The sequence below is a fragment of the Mustela lutreola genome, chromosome 3, assembly GCF_030435805.1.
Source record: "Mustela lutreola isolate mMusLut2 chromosome 3, mMusLut2.pri, whole genome shotgun sequence".
In the NCBI taxonomy this organism is placed as follows: Eukaryota; Metazoa; Chordata; class Mammalia; order Carnivora; family Mustelidae; genus Mustela; species Mustela lutreola.
The window spans coordinates 171,014,463-171,039,405 of record NC_081292.1 but is presented as its reverse complement, the minus strand read 5'-3'; the positions used below and the strand labels follow the sequence as shown (position 1 = coordinate 171,039,405).

The following is a 24,943-nucleotide window of genomic DNA, read 5'->3' as shown; positions in this document are numbered from 1 at the left end:
TATAATTAGCCAAGATGGTGAAGGATTTTACAAACTTAGAAGCCTCTTTCCATAGTATACTCTGTTTCAGAATATGTTAAGGCAAGAATGATTTGGCAAAATGATTGTCAAGAAAGAAATGTTTTAAGGGAAGAAGGGTTCTGGTTTCTTGATTTCTACAATTTGAAAGTCTTGCTATGGTCTGTAGACTCGTTCCTAGTTGCTAATTATATGGATATTGTAGACTGGTTTTGGAGTGTCCACTGAGGAGCATAGTACTCCCATTTTAATAGCTTGAGCAGTTCAGTTTCTTTCTGGTTGAAACCTCAACCAGGTTAGTTGAGATGTAACTGATACTGGCATAGATGGTATGTAAACTTCACCTTAAAACACATGGTCCCTTCTATCTAAACAGAGTTACTGATTAGAGTTGGAGATGGCTCTAAAACATTTCTTCTGTGAATGAACATAAATGCTAGGTATCTGTTCTCTGATTTATTTTTTATTAAAAATTTTGATTAAGCAAGGTGCCAAGACTAAATACATTATTCTTCGTTAAATTCAAATCTCTGTCCCTGAAGGTGTTTGATTTTCTCTCTGGCTAAAGTAATCTAGTATATAGTCTGTAACTATACCAACTTGTACTTGAGAATAACAAATGCTGTAGCTGGAGTGTAGTGTCCTGCTGTGTGCATGAATAATCTCCCAACTTTGCAACTTTAGCCCTGTCTCCTCTGTTCTTTCTTACATGGTGTACTTCGCTTTCTTTAGAAAGTGCCTAGTCCCTTTCCAGTTCTGCATCAAGTCCATCTATTAATCTTCTTCTTCCCCAGAGATCTGAGGCAGTGCCTGGGTATATACCATCAGATGACTGTACATGAGGCTTGTAGGGTATGGGGTATATTCAAAGCACAAGAGTTATTTTTTCAAGGAGATTTTGATAGGCTGCAGCCCCTCCAGTGTGTCTCCCAGCCAGGAACTGTTGTGTTTTGGGGAACAATGTTAATGAGTGGAGCAGTTTCTAACCTCTTAGGAATTAGGATGGGGAAAAAAGTTACAAATCTCTGGATATAAAAAAAAAAAAAAAAAAAAAAAAAATCTCTGGATATAAGATTTAAACTTCTCCTTCCTAGCCATGGTGAGTTTTGTTTACAAATGATTATAGGGAAAGAAAGTAAATAACAACTGGATGGGATTTCCTTTCACTACTTTCTCTGGTGTTAGAAAATATTTTTAGTGTTGATCAGAGACTATATATCTGAATAGAGGAATACAAAGTTTCTTCCTAGAAAAATTTGCACATAAACAAGCTTCAAAGTCTGTCCCATAATTCCACTTTTGCTTTTGGAGTTTGGGCACTTGTAAGTTCCAAGTCTCACAGCTGTAGATTTTATTGGCTGAGTGCCTCTTTGCTCCATCTGAAGTTTTCCATAAACACCGTTTTTGGCTATGAGTCAAACATGCACACAGGTGCCCTTTTACTGCTCTTTCTCCTTAGGAAGTCTACTCAATTAGACCAGACTAAAACCAATATTACATTTTAATTTTATTTTATTTTTAGAAGAACCCTATTCATACTTAATACATTAAGTCAGAAACAACCAAGTATTTACTGCCATTGGGAAAATGTTTATGTATGTTGTACATTTACATTTTAGCACCTTTTATACATTTTCAGTTACTGTTGATATAAGAACATAACATGTATTATATAGATATAGTTTGATTATAAAACGGTCATGTTTGCTACATTGAAAAGAAGAAAATACATTTTAAATTTGTGTTTATCTTTTGTTGAAGGTCATAGATACCTTTAGGACTCTACAAAAACCTTAGACCCTTTTCCCTGATAAAAGAAAACATGCCAGCGTAATATGTGCTTCTAGTTCAAAGAAGTTCAAAGTTACTCTCTAGTTCAAAGTTACTTTCAGTCTTGTTTACAAGTTATTCTGTTAAGAATTTAAGAAGTAAACTAAAATACTTGGTTATTCAACTTGATTATTGTGCTGGTATTATGGTAGGAGGAGGACTTTGGTTTGAAATGCTGAGAATGGCCTTTTGGATGTTCCTCATGGGCCACTGTGGAATTCTGGAGTTTGTAGACATGAAGGGAACTTTAGGTAGCATCCTCTAAGTAGCCTGGGAATGACTTCTGATATTTAGCTTTTATTTTAAATTATATTGGTAATACACAAATGTATATATATTTTTTAAAACAAATCATATAGATCTAATTATCTCTGACATTTTCACTCCCCACTCAGATCTACACAAATACAAATATACTGTAATCGTTTACGTAGTAAAAGATGTACTTTGATGTTTTAGAGCAGTTCTTGCATGCAGTATAAGTTTAGTAGTAGTTGGAAATGTTTATTTTATTAGATGGTGCTTGAAGTTATTTTTTCCCCTCAAAATAATTCTAGAATAAAATTTTTATAGTGAAGTAAAATTTTTTCAGAGGTGTATATTTTGACATAATTTTATTTATTTGGGAGAGAACACACAAGCAGGGGGAAAGGGCAGAGGTAGAGGGAGACTCAGACTCTCCACTGAGGAGGGAGCCTTGATTTCGGGTCTCAATCCCATGACCCTGAGATCATGACCTGAACTGAAAACACACTCTTAACTGACTGAGTCACCCAAGCGTCCCTTGACATGATTTCTGTTGGGATATTAATACCTTTAGTCCCATCTTCCCCTTATAGAGATGTTGGTAGTCTTTATCTGTAAGCTGTGCCATGTGTAGTATGTCTGTTGCCATTTTAGAGTTTGTTAGACTTTGATCTCAGAGCTGCTTCTTTCTCCATTAGTTTTTCTGGAATTTTTGCTTCTTCAGTGGGTTAAATTTGTGAGTAAACCCAGGATTAGGAGTTTATTTATTTATTTTTTTTGTAAAGATTTTATTTATTTATTTGACAGACACAGTGAGAGAGGGAATACAAGCAGGGGCAGTGGGAGAGGGAGAAACAGAGTCCCCACTGAGCAGGGAGCCCCATGTGGGGCTCGATCCTAGGACCCTGGGGTCATAACCCAAAATGAAGGCAGATGCCTAATGACTGAGCCACCCAGGTGCTCTGAACACCCATGTTCTATTTCTGATTTGGTCACTACTCAACTGTGTGATCTTGGGAAACTCCCTCTACAGGTATCCCTTTCCTTACAGGAATAATAGAGATGATAATGTTTAACTTAATTTTTGTGGTTAAAATGATGATTAGATGAGATAAATGGATGCATTTGTTTACATGTTTGTCTCTGAGCTATGGACCTGGAGGGTAGATGCTGTGTCAAGGTCTCCTTTATTTTTAATCCTTCATCTTTAATTGTGTTTGTCTATAGAGGAAGCACTCATGTTAATGTATTCTAGAGGTCTGAGTAAAACAGGTAAAAATGGTAAAGTTAGTACTGTTTTTATGGGAAAATATTTGGTAGTGCTTACTGAAGTTGAAAATACCTTATTTTACTCCTGGCAATTTCACTTCTAGGCATAGACCAACAGAAATACAACCTTTTACTAAATTTCATATCCAGGAACGCTCATAGCAGCACAATTGATACAGCAGAGAACTAGAAACAGCCTAAATCAGCAACAGAATAATATATTGTGGTCTGTCCATACAGTGAGATTCCGTTAGCAGTGTAAAAGAACAAACTGTGGTTCTCTGTAGCATTGTGGATGAGTCTCCCATAATGTTTAGTGAAAGAAGCCAGACATAAAGGAATATTTCATTTGCATAAAATGTTAAAAAAGCAGACAGAACTAATCTTTGGAGATGAAAGTCAGAAATAGTGCTTACTTTGGGAAGGGTTGACTGGAAGGACATCAAGAATTTTGAGTGCTCTTGATGTATTTTTTAAATTTTTATTTCTGTTAATTTTTTATTTTTTAAGTAGGCTCCATGCCGAGTGTGAAGCCCAGTGCAGGGTTTGAACCCACAGCCCTGAGATTAAGACCTGAGCTGAAATCAAGAGTTGGAAGTTTAATTAGCTGAGCCACCAGGCGCCCCAGATATTTTCTTTTTTTAAAATATTGGTTATGTGAATATATTTGCCTTATTGAAACTTTTGGAATTGTACATTTGTGATTTATGTACTTTTTGGCAAGAATGTTATACTGCAGGAAAAAGTTTTCATAAAGGGAATGGGGAGAGGAGTTGAGTGAAGTCCACTTAAAGGTGCTTGAATTAGTTTCATCTTTCTCTTGTGAAAATGAGTGAGAGGAACCTAGGTGGCTCAGTCAGGTGGGCATCTGCCTACACCTCCGGTCGTGGTCTCAGGGGCCTGGGATCGAACCCCACATTGGGCTCTCTGCTCAGCTGGGAGTCTGCTTCTCCCTTTCCCTCTGTGCTCTCTCTCAAATAAACAAATAAAATCTTAAAAAAAAGAGTGAAAAAGAAAATGACACTGACCCCCTGAGGTGGAACTCCATATACCTTGCACTTAATATGGGATGTTTGGTGCATTAGAATTATGTTATTCTGGCTTTTTTTGGTTTACTGGAGAAGTTTTCATTTCAATCTTCTTCTTTTTTTTTTTTTTTTTTTTAAGATTTTTATTTGAGAGAGAGAACACAAGCAGGGGGAGTAGGAGAGGGAGAAGCAGGCTTCCTGCTGAGCCTCTGAGCAGGGAGCCTGATGCCTGATGTGTGGCCCAAAGCAGGGGTGGATCCCAGGGCACTGGGATCATGACCTGAGCCAAAGGCAGATGCTTAACGCCTGAGGAGCCCTGTTACCTTAATATTTCTATTATAGTTATTAATTATGTAATATGTGACATATCAAAAACTATATTGCAGTTGAGGAAATAAGCACTCAGTAACAAAATTTGAACTACTTTGTTACAGGATTTTTGAGCTAGAATGGGAAATTCAGGCAGCCTTACCTCCACACACACACACACACACACACACGCACACACACTTTTAAATTGGGAATTGGGCCTTTTTTTTTTCCCCCCTAAGATTTTTATTTATTTATTCGACAGACAGATCACAAGTAGGCAGAGAGGCAGGCAGAGAGAGGGGCGGAGGCAAGCTCCCTGCAAGCAGAAAGCCTGACTCGGGGCTCGATCCCAGGACCCTGGGATCATGACCCAAGCCAAAGGCAGAGGCTTAAACCCACTGACTGAGCCACCAGGCGCCCCTTGGATCTTTTCTTTCTTTCTTTCGTTTTTTTTAAAGCCAGGATATATAAATCAGAATTGGTTGGGGCCAGAAGTAAAATCAGGTGTAGTGAATGCAAGATTTTTATTCTTTGTTTAGTACTGTGCTCTTCTTTATCTTCAAAATACCAGTCTCAAATCGTTTTTGGAACAAGGTATGGCATAGTCATTCAAACATTATGAAAATTGTTGAAAATTACAAGATGGTTTTTAATAAGTAGAAAAGTGAGATTTTGTTTCTTCCTGTATTTTCCCTATTTTTGCCCTATTCTTTTTTCCTGTTTTAATTTTTCTTTAAGATTTTATTTTTAAGTAATCACTACATTCAGTGTGGGGTTTGAACCTATAGCCCTGAGATCAAGAGTCACATGCTCTTCCGACTGAGCCAGCAAGGTGCCCCTGCCCCATTGTGTTTTTTTATTTTTTTATTAGGTACTAATATGAAAAATACATGTAGGACTGATAGGTCCAAAGGTAAAGAAGCTGTTAGTTTAAAAGATATATAAACAGTTTACACAAAGGGACATAAAGTCAGTAAACAACAGGAAATATCTTTGATATGAAAAATTCATATTTGAGCTGCATTAATTTAGCACTTTACAACTATTAAAGTAGTAAAAAAGTTTTGAAAGGATATCAGCACTTAGTATCAATAATGTGAAATGGTGTGTTGATCTGACCCTCTTTTTTCAGGGAAAGAGGCAGTGGACAAAGTCTGTCTTTTGACCTAGTAATTGCACTCTTTTGAGGTGTTTTTTTTTTTTTTTTTTAAGATTTTTATTTATTTATTTGACAGAGAGAGAGAGATCACAAGTAGGCAGAGAGGCAGGCAGAGAGAGGAAGGGAAGCAGGCTCCCTGCTGATCAGAGAGCCCACTGAGCCACCCAGGGGCCCTGAGGTTTTTTTTTTAAGAAGACATAATTCAGAAAAGTATTTCTTGTCTAACTATCTATATAGTCCACAAAAAATTGGTTATAAAGTAAATGTCCAGTGGGCAATAATCTAGTGGATTACACTATGGCTGCAAAGTATACCTGGTATGTACCCATTTGTATGATTGGGAAGATGTATAATCACAGAGAAGTACTTGCTATGAAAATAGTAGGTATACTGATTGCAACTATAAAAAAATATAAAGTTAAATAAAAGCTAACTACAGATAGAGTTCTGTTTCTAAGATTGAGGGATTACTAGTATTTTTTTAAAGATTATTTATTTATTTATTTCTCAGACAGAGATCACAAGTAGGCAGAGAGGCAGGCAGACAGAGAGGGAAGCAGGCTCCCCGCCGAGCAGAGAGCCTGATGCGGGGCTCCATCCCAGGACCCTGAGATCATGATCTGAGCCGAAGGCAGAGGCTTTAACCCACTGCGCCACCCAGGTGCCCCAGGATTACTAGTATTTTTATTTTTAATAATTTTAATGTTTTGTAGTGTATCATCTGTTACAAAAAAATTATAGTGGTCAGTTTTGATGAGTTAAGCATTTTGCAATTTCTGCTTTTTCTCTTGCTTTGCTGTGTTCATTAGTTTTTCAAAGACTTAGTGTAAAAGTAGGTGAAAGAAAGTGAGTGTTTCATCTAGTGCATCCATCATGTGATTACTACTGTATTCCCAAATCATTGCATGGTACCTGACACATACCTGATTATGTGGATTAAAAGCCATTTCCCATCATTTATCTATATATGTTTCTATCTATCTATATATATATTAGGGATTTTTTTTTTTTTTAAGATTTATTTTAGAGAGCAGAGAGCATGGTATGGGTAGGGGCAGAGGAAGAGGGAGAGAGAGAATTTCAAAGACTCCCTGCTGAGCATGGATCCTGTTGTGGATTGATCTCAGAACTCTGAGATCATGACCTGAGCCAAAATCAAGAGTTGTATGTTTAACCAAGCCACCCAGGTGCCTCCGTATTATCTCCGTATTAGGGGTTTCCTTAAGTTTGCTTCTTTTTTGTGAGTATAGCTACATATTTCACCAACTCATATAGTAGATGTGGTACTTTGTAAAGCGGGTTGCCTTTCTTATTCTGAGCAAGAGAACCTAGAAGATCTCTGAACCCAAGGGCCGATATATATCTGTATTTGATTTCATAAAACTTGGCACTTAATGTGCAATAAATATTTGTTGAATGAGGAGATTAACATTTGAATCCTTTCTGTACCATTTAAATAGTGTGATTTTGGACAGTTCTCTTTTGTTCTTTTGAGCCTCAGTATTCTCAGTTACAAAAATAGGAAAAATAACTTCAAATATTTTTAAAAAATTATTTATTTGTTTATTTCAGAGAGAGAGAATGAATGAGCAGGAAGAGGGCCAGTGGGAGAGGGAAAAGCAGGCTCTGCCTGAGTAGGGAGCCCTACATGAGGCTTAATCCCGGGATCCTGGGACCCGGGCTGAAGGCAGATGCTTAACCAACTGAGCCACCCAGGTCCCCCAAATAATTTCTTTTTTAAAGATTTTATTTATTTATTTATTTGACAGAGAGAGAACATGTACGCACAAAGGAAGGGGAGCAAGAGAAGGAAAAGAAGTCTCCTTGCTCAGCAAGGGAAGCAGGGAGCCTGATGGCAGGGCTCAATCCCAGGACCCTAGGATCATGACCTGAGCTGAAGGCAGCCACTTAACTCAACCACCCAGGTGCCCCAAGATAACTTCAAATATTGAGGATATTGGTTAAGTGACTGCCTTCAGCTCAGCTCATGATCCTGGAGTCCCAATATTGAGTCCCGCATCAGGCTCCCTGCTCAGCAGGGAGTTTGCTTTTCCCTCTGACCCTCTCCCCTCTCATGCTCTCTCTCTCTCTCAAGTAAATAAGTAAGATCTTTTAAAAAAAATTAAATATTGAGGATTATTATGAAGAATAAGCAGGATGGATGGATTTTTTTAGATGAGTGTTTTTATTATCTATGGCTTTGTAACAAAATACCTCAGAACTTAGTAGCTGAAAACAACAAGCATTATCTCAGTTTCTTTGGGATAGGAAGAAGCAGCGTAGTTGATTGACTCTGACCTGGGTCTCTTATGAGACTGCAGGGCTACAGTCAGGTGTCAGCAGGGCTGTAGTCATCTGAAGGCTTGACTGGGGTTGGATCCACTTCCATGCTTACTGATGTGGCTGTTGGCAGGCCTCAGTTCTGTGCCATATGATCTTTTCCTCAGGGCTGCCTCATGACATGGCAGTTGGATTGCTATGGAGAGAGCATCCCAGATAGAAGTCATAGTTGTTTTTAACTTAATATTGGCATTGACATCTTATCACTTCTGCTGTGTTCCGTTCGTTGGGAGCTAGCCAGTAAGTGCAGTCCACACTTTAGGTGCAGGGATTCCACAATAGCCAGGAGGCCGGGCTTGTTGGGGACTATCTTAGAGGCTGCCTGCTGTAATAAGAAAGCAGGTAGCATTTTGCCCAGCAGATTTCTAGATATTTTATCTTTCAATAGAATAATTTGTGGTAATAACCTAGTAAGTGTTTGGGCAAAAAGGATATTGAATCTTAATATATGAAGTGGAACTTAAGAGGATGACCAGAAATTAGAATTCCCTCATTTTCAGATGCAACTGTACAACTTTCTTTCACTTTTTTGGTGGTTTAGTACAAGGAATTGAGGTTGTCACTGAAGTATAGTTAACCGTAGGTCATAAATGGAAGTGTATGTTCTGGGTTTTTAACTAATTTAATGTGAGATTTTATATAATCTGTTTGAATTGTTTATGTTAGCACATGTGGGATGGTGAGAAAAGAAATAATTTGTTTGCACAGTTCGGAATTATCTTATCTTTTGAAAGTACCAATTTAGTTCACTTAGTATACCAGGCTTTCTTTCATCATTAATGGAACCCTTGACTGGCATTAGGTTGCACATAACTTAGTTTTGCATTCTGTCCAAAAGCAATTTGTTTTATGCCTATAATGTAATAGATGTTAGAGTAAATGAAAATGAAAAAATTATAGTTCACATTGTCTACTTTTGAGTGTACTGTGTTTTTTATAATAAAATATAGGTTGAATTTTATAGATACTCTATTTGGGCAAATTGCCAGTAGAAGTTAATTAAATAAGTAAAGATGCATCATATAATTGAAAATTCTTGTATGACTTTTAAAAAAGTAGTATGTGCTGGTAAGGTAGGTTGGTTAACTTTTCATTGCATCCCCTTTTTATAATGCACACATTATTTGTTTAAAAAATAATTGCCCAGGTATGTCTGGGTGGTACAGTCGGTTAAGCATCTGCCTTTGGCTCAAGCCATGATCCCAGAGCTCTGAGACCCTGCATTGGCTCCCTGCTCCATGGAAAGCCTGCTTCTCCCTCTCCCTCTGCCTGCCGCTCTGCCTACTTGTGCTCATTCTCTATCTCTGTGTCAAATAAATAAATAAAATCTTAAAAAAAAAAAAAAAAGATAAAAAAATAAAAAGTAATTGCCCAGTCTGTGACTGTTGCCTTTAAGAATTATGACTAGTACTAGATGTTTATGTCCACAGCAGTTCTGTTACTCATGCTTCCTGAGCATTGGGGTAGGCACGTCTGCACAAAAGCGTGATCTGAGCCGTCTGGTCTGTTTTCAGAGTCCGTATTGGCTGAGGCACATGTTTCCTTATTTTCATTACAGGGAGACCAAATTTTGAGGAAGGTGGACCAACATCTGTGGGAAGAAAGCATGAATTTATACGATCAGAAAGTGAAAACTGGCGTATTTTTAGAGAAGAACAAAATGGAGAAGATGAAGATGGAGGTTGGCGACTAGCTGGACCGAGACGTGACGGAGAGAGGTGGCGGCCCCACAGCCCTGGTAAGGCTCCTACTGAGTGAGTGCAGGGAACAAAATAAGGGAGTATTTAGTGGACATTGTTACCAATCAAGCAAGAAAGATGAATAGGTAAAGTTAAAAAAAAAAAAAAAAAGAGGACTTAGTTATTTATGTCACACACTTGCATCATCACATCACACTCTTATCAATACAAAAAAATTTCAGCACGAAGATTCCCCCATATCTCTTCAGTTGATGAAAATCATTTTTATTTTTCTGGAGCAAGTAGTGTGGTTTAATGGAAAGCACCTATCTTTGCAAAACCGTGAGAGGGTCTCCTTGAGTTTTATCTAACACCGAATTGTTGTATTTTTTCAGCATGCTTTAAAACTTACAAATATGTAATTATACGCTCACTGAGGAATATGTGCTTTCCCTAAAGTGGGTGCTTTTCCTGTATAATAAAAGATGTATTCTTTCAGGGTTTTTTGGTCCCGAATAAGTGATTTATGCTTATTTGAAGGATAAACTCTAAGCCCAGGTCAAAAACATAATCATAAGTTCATTCTTTTGTCCTAACTTTAGGAGAGAGAGAGAGAATAGTAGTGATTAGTGGTTTTGTAAGTTCTTCTGTTTGACTCTTAAGAATGCTTCAAACTGTTCTTCCCTGACATTAGATATGCTGGTAATTGAAGACACTGTTGCTTTGTGTCAAAGTTCATCCCCTACCAAAGTGCTGATTCCATGCCTCATGATAATCAGATGCCACTGTAGTTTGAATCGTGGGGTCATGCAGAACCAGAGTGCACAAAGAGTGTATATTTGCCTTATGAATTTCATGTGCACAACATTATTTTAGCTATCAACCATATGCCAGAGAAGCTCACTTTTAGTAGAAAAAATCATAATCAAACTGTTTTCATTTACATTTTAAAATCAAGTTATTAGCAAAATCACTAATCTCAGCCCAAGTAAACATTATAAAAGCAATCAGAGTGCTTTAGGTTTATGGATAGGTGGACACATAGTGAAGTTAATCTTTGTATATAGTTTTGATGCTTTTATGCCAACTCCTCATGGCTGACTCTTGGGTGAGTTTTCTGTCATGAGTGGGCATTGTTTACATCACAGTTATCTAGGTAATTCTCATGAGTCTGTGTGCTGGGCAACCAGATGTTACAGTTCTCTTCAAGGTATCACAGCATTTTGTGCTGAGCTTGCCTGTAAGCAAAAGGGTTTGTAGACTATGTTCCCAACAAGCATTCAGTGAAAGAATGGACAGGGTCCGGGCTGAGCGAGAAGAGAAATTCCAGCGGATCAAAAACAAACAAGGTGAATGTTTTGGAAGACCAACAGTGTTTATGAGGCCAAATGTCTGATGTCGATTCTATTAAAGGGAGTTAGTTAAACAAAGTAAAATTTTAATGTATTTTCTACCACTGACCCTCCTCACCCCAACTTTGATTTGGACATATGTTGTCTTTTAAAAATCTTTGTCTCTGATTTGATTTCCATGTCTGATTTATTTGTCATTAACTTAACAATTTCCCCCCAATTTTTTACTGATATATTTTTAAAAGACAGTTTGGGGTATATAATATACAGGGCTGGCTGAAAAAACACTGGAAATAAGCATTTTTTAAAAAGAATACCATCTAGTTTTTCAACCCAGCATTCTTAAAAGTTGTCTGATTATATCAGTTGTTTTACTCTTAACATTTCTTAGATTATAGTTATTTTATGATTTGATTAAGAGTTTAAATATAATGATTTTGACTAATTTTTGTGGTATAAAAATTGTAGCAAACTTTTATTCTGTTATTGGGAGGACGTTAAAAAGCAGTGGTTAGTCTTTATAAGCTAGGGATTTCTACATTTGTTTTAAGTAGGGCTGAAAACTGGATATGTATGGGAGATGGGACGATTAAGGACAGCAAAGCATCCACTCTGGGAGCTGAACTTAAGAAACTCAGTAAGAGGAAAACATGAGCCAGATGCCTAGAAGGATAGATTCCTATCATGGTGCATACTTAGCAGACTTCAGAAATGATAGTAATACAGAGAGTACTCTGGAATTCAACATTTGGTCATGAGTACTTCTTTTGAGTAATGATTCTAGGTTTGCATTTAAGCAGCCTGGGTGTAAAGTTCTATAGTTTTCACAATGTAATAGTTCTAAGTGAAGAATGGGGGAGCATGGGAATAATGTTTTCTTAACTCATTTGTGAGTGATTTGTAAGTAGGTGCCTCTACTGGGCATTTTAGTGTTTTGCCTTCTTATTTTCGGTTTGTTTTAGATTGCTGGTCTTAGCAAATTGGGCCTCAGTAGTAAGAACATTGAACTTTTTGTCTCATTTCTTTTGTGTATCTCCCACAGAGAAAGCTGAAAACCTGCTTCTTTTTTAAAGACTCTCTTAGACTTGGGTTTATCAGATATTAACAAGAGTTCCCCTTTCTTAAAAAACAAAATACCTCAACTGGCATCCTTTATTCTTAGGCAGTCTTTTTTCTGTTGGAAAGTAGATGTAATAAACAGTATGGTAGGGTGGATTTAGGAATGTCCCTGGGGGTATTACACAGAAATAAAAACTCCCTAGGGAGAGTTAAGAGATGAGAATAAAGGGAAAGGAAAGTAAGCATGCTGTTGTGGAAAAAGCAGTAGAAGATGCAGAATTAGATTCTTGTTCTGCTTTGCCACTATGCAAGTTACTTCTGTCAGAGTTTTTGTTTCTTAAACTATAAAATTAGGATAGTGGGGTATATAAAATCTCTGACATCTGTCAGTGCTATAATTCCATGCCTTTTTTGGGGGAATCAGAATTACAAATGGAATCTTGGCCCTTGCAAGTAGGCTTGATAAATTTAATATTAGGATTTGCCACAGGGAGTTCGTGGTATACATCATTTTTGTGAGAAGAAAGAAACGTATTAAGGCCTGCCAGAGGGAAGGCCTAGACTTTAGTATGGGAAGGTGACCAGCATTATAAGCCTGGGCTAAGAGTATGCCATGTGAATGGCTAATTGACATTTCAGTCAGATACCTAAAGCTTATCCAAAGTGTATACTTCAAATTAAGTGTCCTTTAACAGTAATTTGTTTAAAATTTATTTTTTAGAGCTTTAGAGGAGTTGATATGGCTCAGTACTCACCAACGATAACTCCTGTTGCTACTTAGTGATGTCATATGTATGCTGAGCTCTGAATTTCATTTACTTTGCCTAATTTTCTCTTTAGTAGGTTGATCATTTGAATTCACAGCCAGGCATAGTTTTCTTCTTTATTTCCTATTTTGATTTTTTTTTTCTCAAGTACTGTCCTAAAAATTTTCTAAGGTTTGTATCCTCCTCCTCATCCCAGATGGCCCTCGTTCTGCAGGCTGGCGGGAACACATGGAGCGACGGCGAAGGTTTGAGTTTGATTTTCGAGATCGGGATGATGAACGAGGTTACCGAAGGGTGCGTTCTGGCAGTGGAAGCATAGATGATGACCGGGATAGCTTGCCTGAGTGGTGCTTAGAGGATGCTGAAGAAGAGATGGGCACATTTGACTCCTCTGGAGCGTTCCTCTCTCTAAAGGTAAGAAATTTGTTTTAAATGTTAAAACAGGCATTGACCTGCCACCAGAGCCAAATGTATTGTTGACCTTTGGCTTTATTTTCTTAACACAGAAAGTACAGAAAGAGCCAATTCCAGAAGAGCAGGAAATGGACTTCCGGCCTGTAGAGGAAGGTGGGGAGTGCTCTGACTCTGAGAGCAGCCATAATGAAGAAGCCAAAGAACCTGATAAGACAAATAGGAAAGAGGGAGAGAAGACAGATAGAGTGGGAGTAGGTAAGGCTCATTTTTGTCTTTTACCTTCTTGTTTTCATCAGACTCAGAATTTCCCAAGTTGTTAACTTACGAATGCTTCATGTTACAGAAGCCAGTGAGGAAATATCCCAGACCTCCTCATCGTCTGCTAGACCAGGTACTCCTTCAGACCATCAGCCTCAGGAAGCACCACAGTTTGAGAGGAAAGAGGAACCCCAAACTGAACAAACGGAAAAAACTGAGGAAGAGAATCAGACAGAAACTAGCCTACCGACCAAAGTGCCCAGCAGAGGGGATGGTATGTATTTATGAGAGTAGACAAGCTGAAACAGGATTCTGCTCAGGCAGGCCAGTGATCACTGATAAGATAGGATTCTGTTTATGCCTTATAGAACCTCTCCCAGTGGTAAATTACTGGAATAGATTATTTTACCAGTGAACCCCCTCAAACGCTGCTTCCCATGTTTTGTCGTTCCCCAAATTCACCAAAACAGAGTTAGAAACTCGGGAATCTTACTTAGGATGTTATGACACAGCCACCTTGGTATTGGTTGAGCGGACAGGGTTTAGGATCCTCTGCAGTAATTGGATCCCCACATCAGACAGGTACCTTCCTTTCATATAGTGGTTGGATGTGTGTCCAGAAGGCACACCAAATTGCTGTTGTTCTAAGAGAGGCCAGAAAGAACATGGATGGATCTGTAGAAGTCCTACCACCTTTGCTAAAGAATAAGTTTAAAGTATATCCCCTTCTCCAGTGTTATTGTTTTAATTTGCTCGTATACCTTAGTAGGCAGTTTTAATGTTTACTTCCATGTTCCTTCTTGTGCATACTTAAAAATGACATTGTAGTACTTGACGTTGAAGGGTTAATTGGTTGAGTCACCATAGGAACATGCCTTTAACATGGCATTTGAGTCCTTGTATGACCTGGCATATGCCTGCTTCTTTCTGTACAGTTTCAGTGCCATCTCTGTCTCCTTCATACCTCTGTTCCCCACCCTCACAGACCCTTAGGCCCACCCCATATAAGGCCTTGTTCTTTTGTCTCCATGCCTTAGCACATGCTCCTCTCTGTGCCTGGAACTCTGTTCCACCCCAAATTCCTGAGCTGATTAGCGATCTTCTCTTGGTTCTTAAACAACCAGCACTATTCTTGACATGGCAATACAATATGATAAAGATCTGTGTATTATCCTTTTTGCCTAATAGACCATCTATTATCTTTTTTGCCTTATAGACTAATATTTATAGGGCTTAAACTAAGGGTATCTTTTTAGAGTTCTATGTCTAGAGCAAAGCTTAGTGAGTGATTTCAAATATTTGAATCTTTGTCAGGCACTGTGGGACTTGTCCATTTTGAGACCTGTTTGATATGTAGTAGTCATTTTTCAGTTATGATCTGCCCCCAAATTACTTGTGGTTCATTCTCTTGAATGTAGATGCCTGGGACCTTATTCTAGGAGATTATAGGACAGAATCCAGACATGTGTATTTTGAGAAAGCTTCGTAGATAACCATTAAAGATGAAACTCCAGATTGATAGTCTGTAAGGGAGATAAAGCATATTAGTCATCTAGGGCAAAATTCCTATTTTTAGAGGATAGGTGAAGAGTAGCCAGAGAAAATTTTCATAGGCAAGAGTGGCCTATAGTGAAGGACAGTAAGGAAGGGAGGAGGTTTCAATTCAGGATTGGGCTGCTAAGGTCAGATGGAGAGGACTAGGAAAAGCCATTGGGTTTGGGGACTTTGAGTCACTGCTTTTTTGTGAGAGAGAAGCTGTATTGGAGGTTGGAAGTGGAAGTCACAGTGTAGCAGGGGTGGTGGTGGTTGTGGTGGATCAACTGTTCTTTTAAGAAGTTTGGCAGAGAGAGGAAAGTGTTCCTGAGAGGGGCAGGGATTTGGAGAAGCTGTCTGTAATTGAGCAAACAAGGTTTCAAAGGAGAAACTGCATTTGTATCTAATTACTCCCATCCCCCTCCCTTCTTAAGAGCCTGCATACTGAGAGGCTAGAAATAGGGACCAACACAGAACCTCTTTTGCAGTCTGTGTTTATATTGAGAAGAACTTGCTGACCTGTCTAGGTAAACTCCCAAATGCTCTTCATTATCCTAAAGAATAATGTATTGAAATACATTAATTATCACCTGAAATAGGTATTTATTCAAGATAATTGCCAATGCACTTAATCAAAGTTTTGATGATGAGTTACAATATTTTTTAGAAGATTTGCAGTGCTTTGTTAATCATCTGCTGGTGGAGACATGTTATAAAGAAGGGATTGGGCTGATAGTTTGCTCTCAAAAGGAAATTGTGTAGCTGTTGGGCAGTTGCTCTAGTGACCCAGTCAGGCACTTTCTAGATACCTTTTTTTTTTTTTTTTTAAAGATTTTATTTATTTATTTGACAGAGAGAGATCACAAGTAGATGCAGAGGCAGGCAGAGAGAGAGAGGGGAGCAGGCTCCCTGCCGAGCAGAGAGCCCAATGCGGGACTCGATCCCAGGACCCCGAGATCATGACCTGAGCCGAAGGCAGCGGCTCAACCCACTGAGCCACCCAGGCGCCCCTAGATACCTTTTTTAATCCTTATGTTGTGTCATTTTGTAGAGGTACTTCTGTCATCGTAGGGAGAAATACTACACTTCTCTATAAGAAGTAGCTGCAGTGTTCCTGATCCATATTTCTGTTGAGCCCATTTAGTGAGTGGCCCAACTTGGTGATACATTCTTCATAAGACTCTACTGGGCTCCCTGCCCTTCCCCCTGCTCTCTCTCTCTATTAAAAAATAAGATCTGAAAAAGAGTCTCTATATTCCATGTTTTTTTCCTTTAGAAATAGTTTCTGATGTCCAGCAGCCCCTGTCACAGATTCCTTCAGATACAGCCTCTCCTCTTCTCATACTTCCACCGCCTGTTCCCAATCCAAGTCCTGCCCTCCGGCCAGTTGAAACGCCGGTCGTAGGTGCTCCTGGGATGGGCAGTGTTTCCACAGAGCCAGATGATGAAGAGGGTCTCAAACATTTGGAGCAGGTAAAAATCTTGTAATCCTTTTTTTCTTTCTCAAACTACCATAAAATTTGGAAGCTTTAAATGAATATTTAGAAATGGAACTTCTGTGCATTAGATTTTATGTACTGGAAAAGTTGTTTGTAAATCTCGTATTTTTTTGTGTGAGTAATTGTCTTTCAAATCATTTCATGCTTATAAGTTTCTGCTATGTAGTAGTCATTGTGTCAGGTTATTTTTTCTCTTCTGAGGTTGCCCTTAGCTGTTTGCTTTTCTTTTTTCTTTTTGGAAATTAATGGAATGCCAAAAATGGCAAATACAAGCAGCTGTGGATGGGCATAGCGTCTTCTGTATTTTTTGCCTAAAATATAACTGGAAAAATAGTTAAACTCAGAATTTTAACATTTTATTTATGTCTCTAGATTTTCCTAAGATATACCTTTGTTGTATACAAAGTAAATGATAGCTTGTTTTCTGTAGAAGAATTTCTCTTTCAGGGTGGGGTAGTTTTTGGTGGCAGGAAATGCTCAAGGAGAGGAAGAAAAGGCAGTGTCTTAGTAAAACTTATAAAAAATTTTATTTGTAATCATATTAATTGAGTCTTTGTTGTATTAACACCCATGTTTTTACAGGTTTAGTTTATTTGCTTCAGGATTGACCAGTGGCTTATTAGTTTAAAAAGTAATCTTATTAGTGTGTTGATTAGAAGCCTGGATTTTCATCCATACCAGTTTGTGTTTTAATCTGTTGGGTTTGCTTAAAAGTTTTGAAACTTTGAGCAAGATTTGACCTCTCTCGGCCTTAGTTTACCCCTCCATAAAATGGGGGTAGTACATACTATATGACCTTGTTGGAAGAAGTAAATGGTTGCCTGCTATGTTTCTTGCGTTGAAATACCTTTCACAGGCCAAATCATTCAAAAAAAGGTAGGCATTTTTATTATATGTTCTAGTATTTATTTGGGATCATTTGTTTCCTCAATCCTTTTTTTTTTTTTTTCTATTAGCAAGCTGAGAAGATGGTGGCTTATCTCCAAGACAGTGCACTAGATGATGAGAGACTGGCATCGAAATTGCAAGAGCACAGAGCTAAGGGAGTGTCTGTTCCGCTGATGCACGAAGCAATGCAGAAGTGGTATTACAAAGATCCTCAGGGAGAAATTCAAGGTAGCTCGTTCCATTCTACTTGAAGCCATTACCTCCAGATTCTATAAGATGGTCATTATTTAATGTCAGTTTGCATAATAGTAGAAAACAATCCATTTTTACAGGACACACACACACACACACACACACACACACATAGTAGAAAACAATCCAGTTTTACAGGACATATATACACACACACCCACACATACATATATATATATATATGTATGTATGCATGTATGTATGTATATGGCATTTTTGTAGGTTTCTCCCATAGTACTTTACAATTTCAGTGTAGGGGGAGGGCAGTCCAATGAAAATTGTTTGACTGTAAGGCAGAATGATTACTAATATGATAGGGATGTAAACAAAATGCTCAAGATCCCCTCAGTTCTAGCTACCCAGCTGGTTAACTAGGCAGGTGAATTCCTTATCATCTTTGTACTTCAGTTTCCCTCCCATAAAAAGGTGATGGCAGTAGTCTTGGAAGACCGTACTTCAATGTTCTGCTGAAGTGGAGTTGATTCCATGAATGATAAAGATCTGTTAAAAATGTGGGAGAAAAGGTCATACCATATTTTATGTTAATCCCTTAAAAATTTGGATGGTGCACAAGTTAGATTAGAATGAGGAGAGAATGCTATAAAAGATATTTGTTGATTCTTCATTTCTGCTTTTGAAATCTTTGTTTATAACTTGAAATTGGTTGACTGTGTTAACCAGTATCATGATAGTGTTTTACCAAATACACCCTGTGACCTCTTTCCAGCATACTAACTCCTTTTCCACACTCAGTCCCCTTACCCTTTCCCTTTATTCTCCTTTGCAACATCTGTTGCTGCCTGGCTCTGTATATATTTGTTAATGATCTGTTTACATCCCTGTAGAATGTAAGGTACATGGGATCAGGACTGTGCATTTGTGGGTTTTTTGTTTGCTTGTTTGTTTTGTTTCTGGTAAAACAATCAGAAGCATTTATTCGATGTTTTAGGGATTGCAGCTGGAGAGACAAAGTGTGCTTCCAAGTTGAGGACTCTGTGTTTTAATTAAAACACATGGTTTTAAAAACCAAAACCAAAACCAAAAACAAAAAAACAACAAAAAAAACCCCACCCCAAAACACATGGATGTGTTTTTTAATTAAATTTACTTTAAGATAATTGTAGCTTCACATGCAGCTGTAAGATATAATAGAGATTTTATGTATTCCTTATCCAGTTTCCCAGTACTGGTAATCTCATGCAAAACTGTAGTACAGTATCCAGCCAGGATATTGCCTTTGATATAGTCAAGATTAAAAACATTTCTATTTCATATTGCCCTTAGATAAACATATGCATTTCCTTCCCATTGGTACCTACTCCTTAACACTTGACAACCACTACCCCCATTTCTATAGTTTGTCATTTCAAGAATGTTACATAAATGGAATTCATTTCCAGCTAATTTTTTTTTCACTCAGCATCCTGCTCAGAAGATTGATACAAGTTGTTACATGGTGTCAGTGGGTGGTGTTTTTTGTTTTTTTAACTGAGAGTACATCAGTGATGTGGATATATCATAGTGTAGTCATTCATCCATGAAAGGTATCTGGGTTGTTCCCATTTTTGACTATTATTATTTTTTTAAAGATTTATTTGGGCACCTGGGTGGCTCAGTCATTAGGCATCTGCCTTCAGCTTGGTCCTCATCAAATCCTGCATCAGGCTCCCTGCTCAGTGGGATGCCTGCTTCGCCCTCTCTCACTCCCCATGCTGTGTTCCCTCTCTTACTGTCTTTTTCTGTCAAATAAACAAAATCTTAAAAAAAAAGATTTATTTATTTTAGAGAGAGTATGTGCAGTGGGGAAGTGGGGGTAGGGGGAGGGAGGAAGAATCTCAAGCAGACTCTTCACTGAGCTCAGAGCCTGATGCGGGGTTCGATCTTATAATCCTGAGATGGTAAGGTGAGCTGAAATCAAGACTTGAACCCTTAGCTGACTGTGCCACCCAAGCACCGCCTATTTTGGCTATTATAATAAAGCTGTTAAACATTTATGGGTAGGCTTTTGTTATAACAAACTCTTCATTCCCCTTGAGATACAAACATCCAGGAGTGCAACTGCTAGATTATATGGTAACGACACATTTAGTTTTTTAAAGAAACTGCCAGACTTTTCCAGAGGGCTGACCATTTTGTATTTCTGCAGCAATCTATGAGTGATTTGGTTTCTCCACATTCTTGACAGTATTTGATGATGTTGCTATTTTTTATTTTAGCCACTTCACATGTTATGTAGTGTATAGAGTATACAATATCTCATTATAGTATTTGGTTTGCATTTCCCTGATGGGTAAAGATGTTGAACATTTTTTTATATGTTTATTGGCTGTTTATTTTCTTAGGTGAACTATCTCTTCATGTTTTTTTACCCATATTCTGGTTAGACTCTTTGCTTTTTTTTTTTTTTTTTTTTTTTTTTTTAACCTTTTGAGTTTTGAGATTTCTTTAAATATAGGTACTAGTCCTTTGTTAGATAGGTGGTTTGCAAATACTTTATCCCAGCCTGTTTTTATCTCTTTATCACAGATGAAAAGTTTTAAATACTGATGAAGTCTAGTTGATTAATTTTCCCTTTTATGGATTGTGTTTTTAGTATTAAGTCTGAGACAGAAGAACTCTTTTCCTAGCTTCAGATCCCAAAATGTCCTTTCCAAAATAATTGATAGTTTTTTGTTTTATATTTAAGTCTTGTGATTTTTTTTAAAAGGTTAATTTATTTATTATTTAGTTTAGAGAGAGAGTGTGGGGAGGGGCAGAGGGAGAGAGTCTCAAGTAGACTCCACATGGAGCAGGGAGCCTGATGTGGGGCTTGATCCCATGACCCCAAGATCATGCCCTGAGCCAAAACCAAGACTGCTCAACTGACTGCAGCACCTTGGAGCCCCAACTCTGTGATCTATTAATTTTTGTATAACGAATGGGATTTAGATCAAAGTTTATTTTTTTGCTGATGGATGTCTAGTTGCTCTGGAACGTTTGGTTGAAAATCCATCTTTCCTCTTTTGAATTACCTTTCTCAAAATTCATTTGGGTGTATTTATGTTGGTCTGTTTTCTGTGTTCTTTTTTCTATTCCACTGATCTGTGTGTCTGTCTTTGCGCCAGTATCACAGTCTCGATTACTGTAGCTATATAATTATATATGTCTTGAAGTTGGATAGACTGGTTCCTCCTGTTTGTTTTTTTTTTCTCCCAGTTTATTTTTATCAAAACAGTTTTTAACTTTTCCAGTTCCTTTGTTTTTCCATATGAATTTTAGAATAATCTTACCTGTATTTACCATATAAAAATTTAAAAAATCTGTACTTAAATATCTTGCTGAGATTTTAATAGGAACTGTGTTAAACCTTTATATCACTTTGAAGAGAATTGATAGCTTTCTCATGTTGAGTCCATGAACTTGTAGTTTTCAGCATATATTCTGTACATGCTTTAATCCATTTGTATCTCCTTGGTTTTTTTTGAGTAATTGTAAATTTTATTTCAATGTCTTTGTGTTCATTGTTACTATATAGAATTGAATTTTGGATGTTTGTCTTTAGTCTGTGACCTTGCTGAGCTCATTATTAAGTGTAATGTTAGCTTCTGGCTTTTTATAGATGCTCTTTATGAAGTTGAGGAAGTACCTTAGTTTTTGAGAGTTTCATTGGGTATTGGATTTTGTCAAATGCTTTTTCTGCATTTGTTGAAATGATCCTATTATTTTTCTTCTTTAGCAACTTTGATTTGGTGGATTAAATTGATTGCATATTCAATATTGAACCAGCTTTGTACTCTTGGAATAAACGCCATTTGGTCATGATTTATAACTTTTTATATATTGCTTGCTCCTTTTAGGTAATGTTTAGTTAAGGATTCTTGTGTCTGTCTTTATGAGGGATGATGTTTTGTGGTTTTGGTATCCTCATTGTCTGATTTTAGTATCAGGATAATAATTAGCTTCATAAAATTAACTGGGAATTATTCCCTCTCCTATTTTCTGGAAGATTATTTAGAATTGATGTTAACTCTTCTTCAAATGTTTTGTAGAATTCTCCATTGAAACCATCTGGGGACTTCTTTTCGGGATTATTTTTAAATAATAGGCTCTATTGAAAAAAATAATAATAATGTAGGCTCTATGCCCAGCATGGGCAGGCTTGAACTCATGACCTTGAGATCCAGAGTCACATGCTCTACCAATTGAGTCAGCCAGATGCCCTGTTTTTGTTTTTGTTTTTTTAACTTTAAAATTCAGTATCCCTAATAGTTACAGGGGCTATTTAAATTATTGATTTAAGGGGCGCCTGGGTGGCTCAGTGGGTTGAGCTGCTGCCTTCGGTTCGGGTCATGATCTCAGGGTCCTGGGATCAAGCCCCACATCGGGCTTTCTGCTCAGCCGGTAGCCTGCTTCCCTTCCTCTCTCTCTACCCGCCTCTCTGCCTACTTGTGATCTCTTACTGTCAAATAAATAAATAAAATAATAAAAAAAAATTACTGATTTAATATGGGTTGATTTGGTATGGTTTTGTTTTGTTTTGTGTTTTATGAATTCATCCATTTCAGCTAAGATGTCAAATTTGTGTGGGTAGAGTTACTTGGAGTATTCCCTTACTCTCTTTTTGATGTTTGCAAGTTCTGTAGTGATAGCCCCTGTTTGATTCCTCATGTTGGTAATTTGTTCATTTCTCTTTTGTCATTGTCAGTCTTGTTACAGATTTGTTAATTTTTATTCATCTCTTCAAGGAATCAGCTTTGTTTCATTGATTTTTTTTTCATTACTGTTTTTTGTTTTCAGTTTCATTGAGTTCTGTTCTTATTTCTTTCCTTCTTCTTAGGGTTTATTTTGCTTTCCTTTTTCTAGGGTCTTGAGGGTGGGTGCTTATATAGTATTGATTTGAGACTTTTCTAATGTAAGCATTTAATACCATAAATTTCTCTTTCAATACTTCTTTAACAAATTGGAGACATACCTTTTCATTTTCATTCAGTTTAGTATGCTTTTTTTTTTCTTTTTTTCTCTAAGATTTGTTAGAAAGAGAGGAGGAGAAAGAGTGCACATGCAGGGGGAGCTGCAGGCAGAGACAGAAACAGGCTCCCCACTGAGCAAGGAGCCTTGGGATCATGACTTGAGCCAAAGGGGCAGCTGCCTAACTGACTGAGCCACCCAGCTGCCCCTCCCCCTGCCTTTTTTTTTCTTTTTTTTTAACTTGACAGACATCAGAAGATCCCAGAGATCACAAGCAGGCAGAGAGAGAGAGAGAGAGAGGAGGAAGCAGGCTCTCTGTGTGGAGCAGAGAGCCCAGTGCAGGGCTGGATCCCAGGATTCTGGGATCATGACCGAAGGCAGAGGCTTTAACCCACTGAGCCACCCAGGCGCCCCCCTCCCTTTATTTAAGAGGTGAGGAAGCTGCAGAGGAAGAGGTAGAGAGAATCTTAAGTAGGTTCCACGCATAGCATGTGATCCTGGCATGGGGATTGATCTCACAGCGCTGAGATCATGACCTGAGCCGAAATCAAGAGTTGGACGCTGGAGTTACCTGGGTGGATCAGTGGGTTAAAGACTTCCTTGGCAGAGAGCCTGCTTACCCCCCTCTCTCTGCCTGCCTCTCTGCCTACTTGTGATCTCTCTCTCTCTCTGTTAAATAAATAAAATCTTAAAAAAAAAAAAAAAAAGAGTTGGACTCTTAACTGACTGAGCCACCCAGGCACCCCCCAGTCCAGTGTATTTTGTTTTTTTCTTGTTGAGACCTCCACTTTTGAAAAAAATATGTTTAAGTAATCTTTACACTCGAGTGGGGCCTGAGCTCATGATCCTGAGATCAAGAGTCGTATGTTCTTCTGACTGAGCCAGCCAGGCCCCCAGGAGATTTCCACTTTTACTCGTGGATAATTTGCAAGTGTGTTGTTAAGTTTCCGAGTGCTTCAAGATTTTCCTGTTACCTTTCTATTAATGATTTCTGGCTTGATTTTATTGTGGTTGAAAAATACACCATATATAATTTTAGTTCTTATTGGGATTTATATATGGCCCAGACTATAGTTCTTTTTGTTGTATGTTCTGTGGGTACTTGAAAAGACTGTATTTTGCTGTCTTTGGAGCATTCTATAAATTAATCAGTCGGACCTTGTTGATTGATGGTTTTGTTGAGCTCTATAATCTTGTTCGTATTCTGTCTAGTTCTGTCAGTTGTCATGAGAATGGTGTTGAAGTCTTCAGGTATAATTGGGTATTTCTCTGTCTTTTCAATTTTTTTAGATTTTGATTCATGTATTTTTGCAGTTTGTTTGGTGTATACATTTATGATTGCTGTGTCTTCTTAGTCTTCTTGATGGATTGACCCTGTACTGATACGTAATAACCCTCTGTCTCTGGTAGTTTTCTTTGCTCTGAAGTCTACTCCTTTCTACTCTTCAGAGTCTTCTCTGGTATATAATATGTAGGGCTTTTGTTGGATTTAGCAGGAGGAGAAGGGACAAGTACATCTATTCCATTTTTCCAGAACTAGATGTTCTAGGGACTTGTTTTATTTACTATTGTGTTCCCACTGCCTAGACCCATGTAATTGGTACTCATGGTTAGGGATCAGAGTGTATTTGTTAGTTTTATATATAAAATGTTTGATTTTTAATTGTAAAAACATCTAGAGAATGTCATCACACCCCCACCCTCAGCTAGATTTAGTTGTACCTGGGTACATCAATTGTAAGTTATCTTAATTTAATAGATTATTATTTATACTTTGCTAACCTTTAATTATCTGGCAGAAAATGAAAATTAGAGGAAATTATATTTAGCCTTACATATTTATATTCCTTATGCCTTAGTGATGCAAAGTGTAACAAAAATACTTTTCAGTTTCAGTATACTTTTCTGACAAATGAATTTGTAAAGATTGAGTGAGATGGAGATAGTTATGTTCCTTAAAATAAGACAGAAGTCTTATTTCTTCCCTCCCCCCCAAATTTATTTATTTATTTGTCAGAGAGAGAGAGAGAGCGAGCGAGCACGCGCGTACACACAAGCAGGGAGAGCAGCGGGTAGAAGGAAAAGCAGGCTCC

The 24,943-nt window shown here is 37.8% G+C and overlaps 1 protein-coding gene across 4 annotated transcripts in view; it reads left to right on the top strand.

The window, feature by feature from the left end:
* The window catches only part of GIGYF2 (GRB10 interacting GYF protein 2), a 150,315-nt gene that overhangs the window by 78,905 nt on the left and 46,467 nt on the right, over nucleotides 1-24,943 (top strand). For 3 of the 4 annotated variants that reach the window (XM_059167700.1, XM_059167696.1, XM_059167697.1), the window contains 6 exons: nucleotides 9,761-9,940; nucleotides 13,256-13,473; nucleotides 13,566-13,728; nucleotides 13,817-14,005; nucleotides 16,541-16,737; nucleotides 17,720-17,879. In XM_059167700.1, the coding sequence (XP_059023683.1) occupies nucleotides 9,761-9,940; nucleotides 13,256-13,473; nucleotides 13,566-13,728; nucleotides 13,817-14,005; nucleotides 16,541-16,737; nucleotides 17,720-17,879 (1,107 nt within the window). The remainder of the gene's footprint in view (nucleotides 1-9,760; nucleotides 9,941-13,255; nucleotides 13,474-13,565; nucleotides 13,729-13,816; nucleotides 14,006-16,540; nucleotides 16,738-17,719; nucleotides 17,880-24,943) is intronic. The other variant, XM_059167699.1, reaches the window with a different exon arrangement.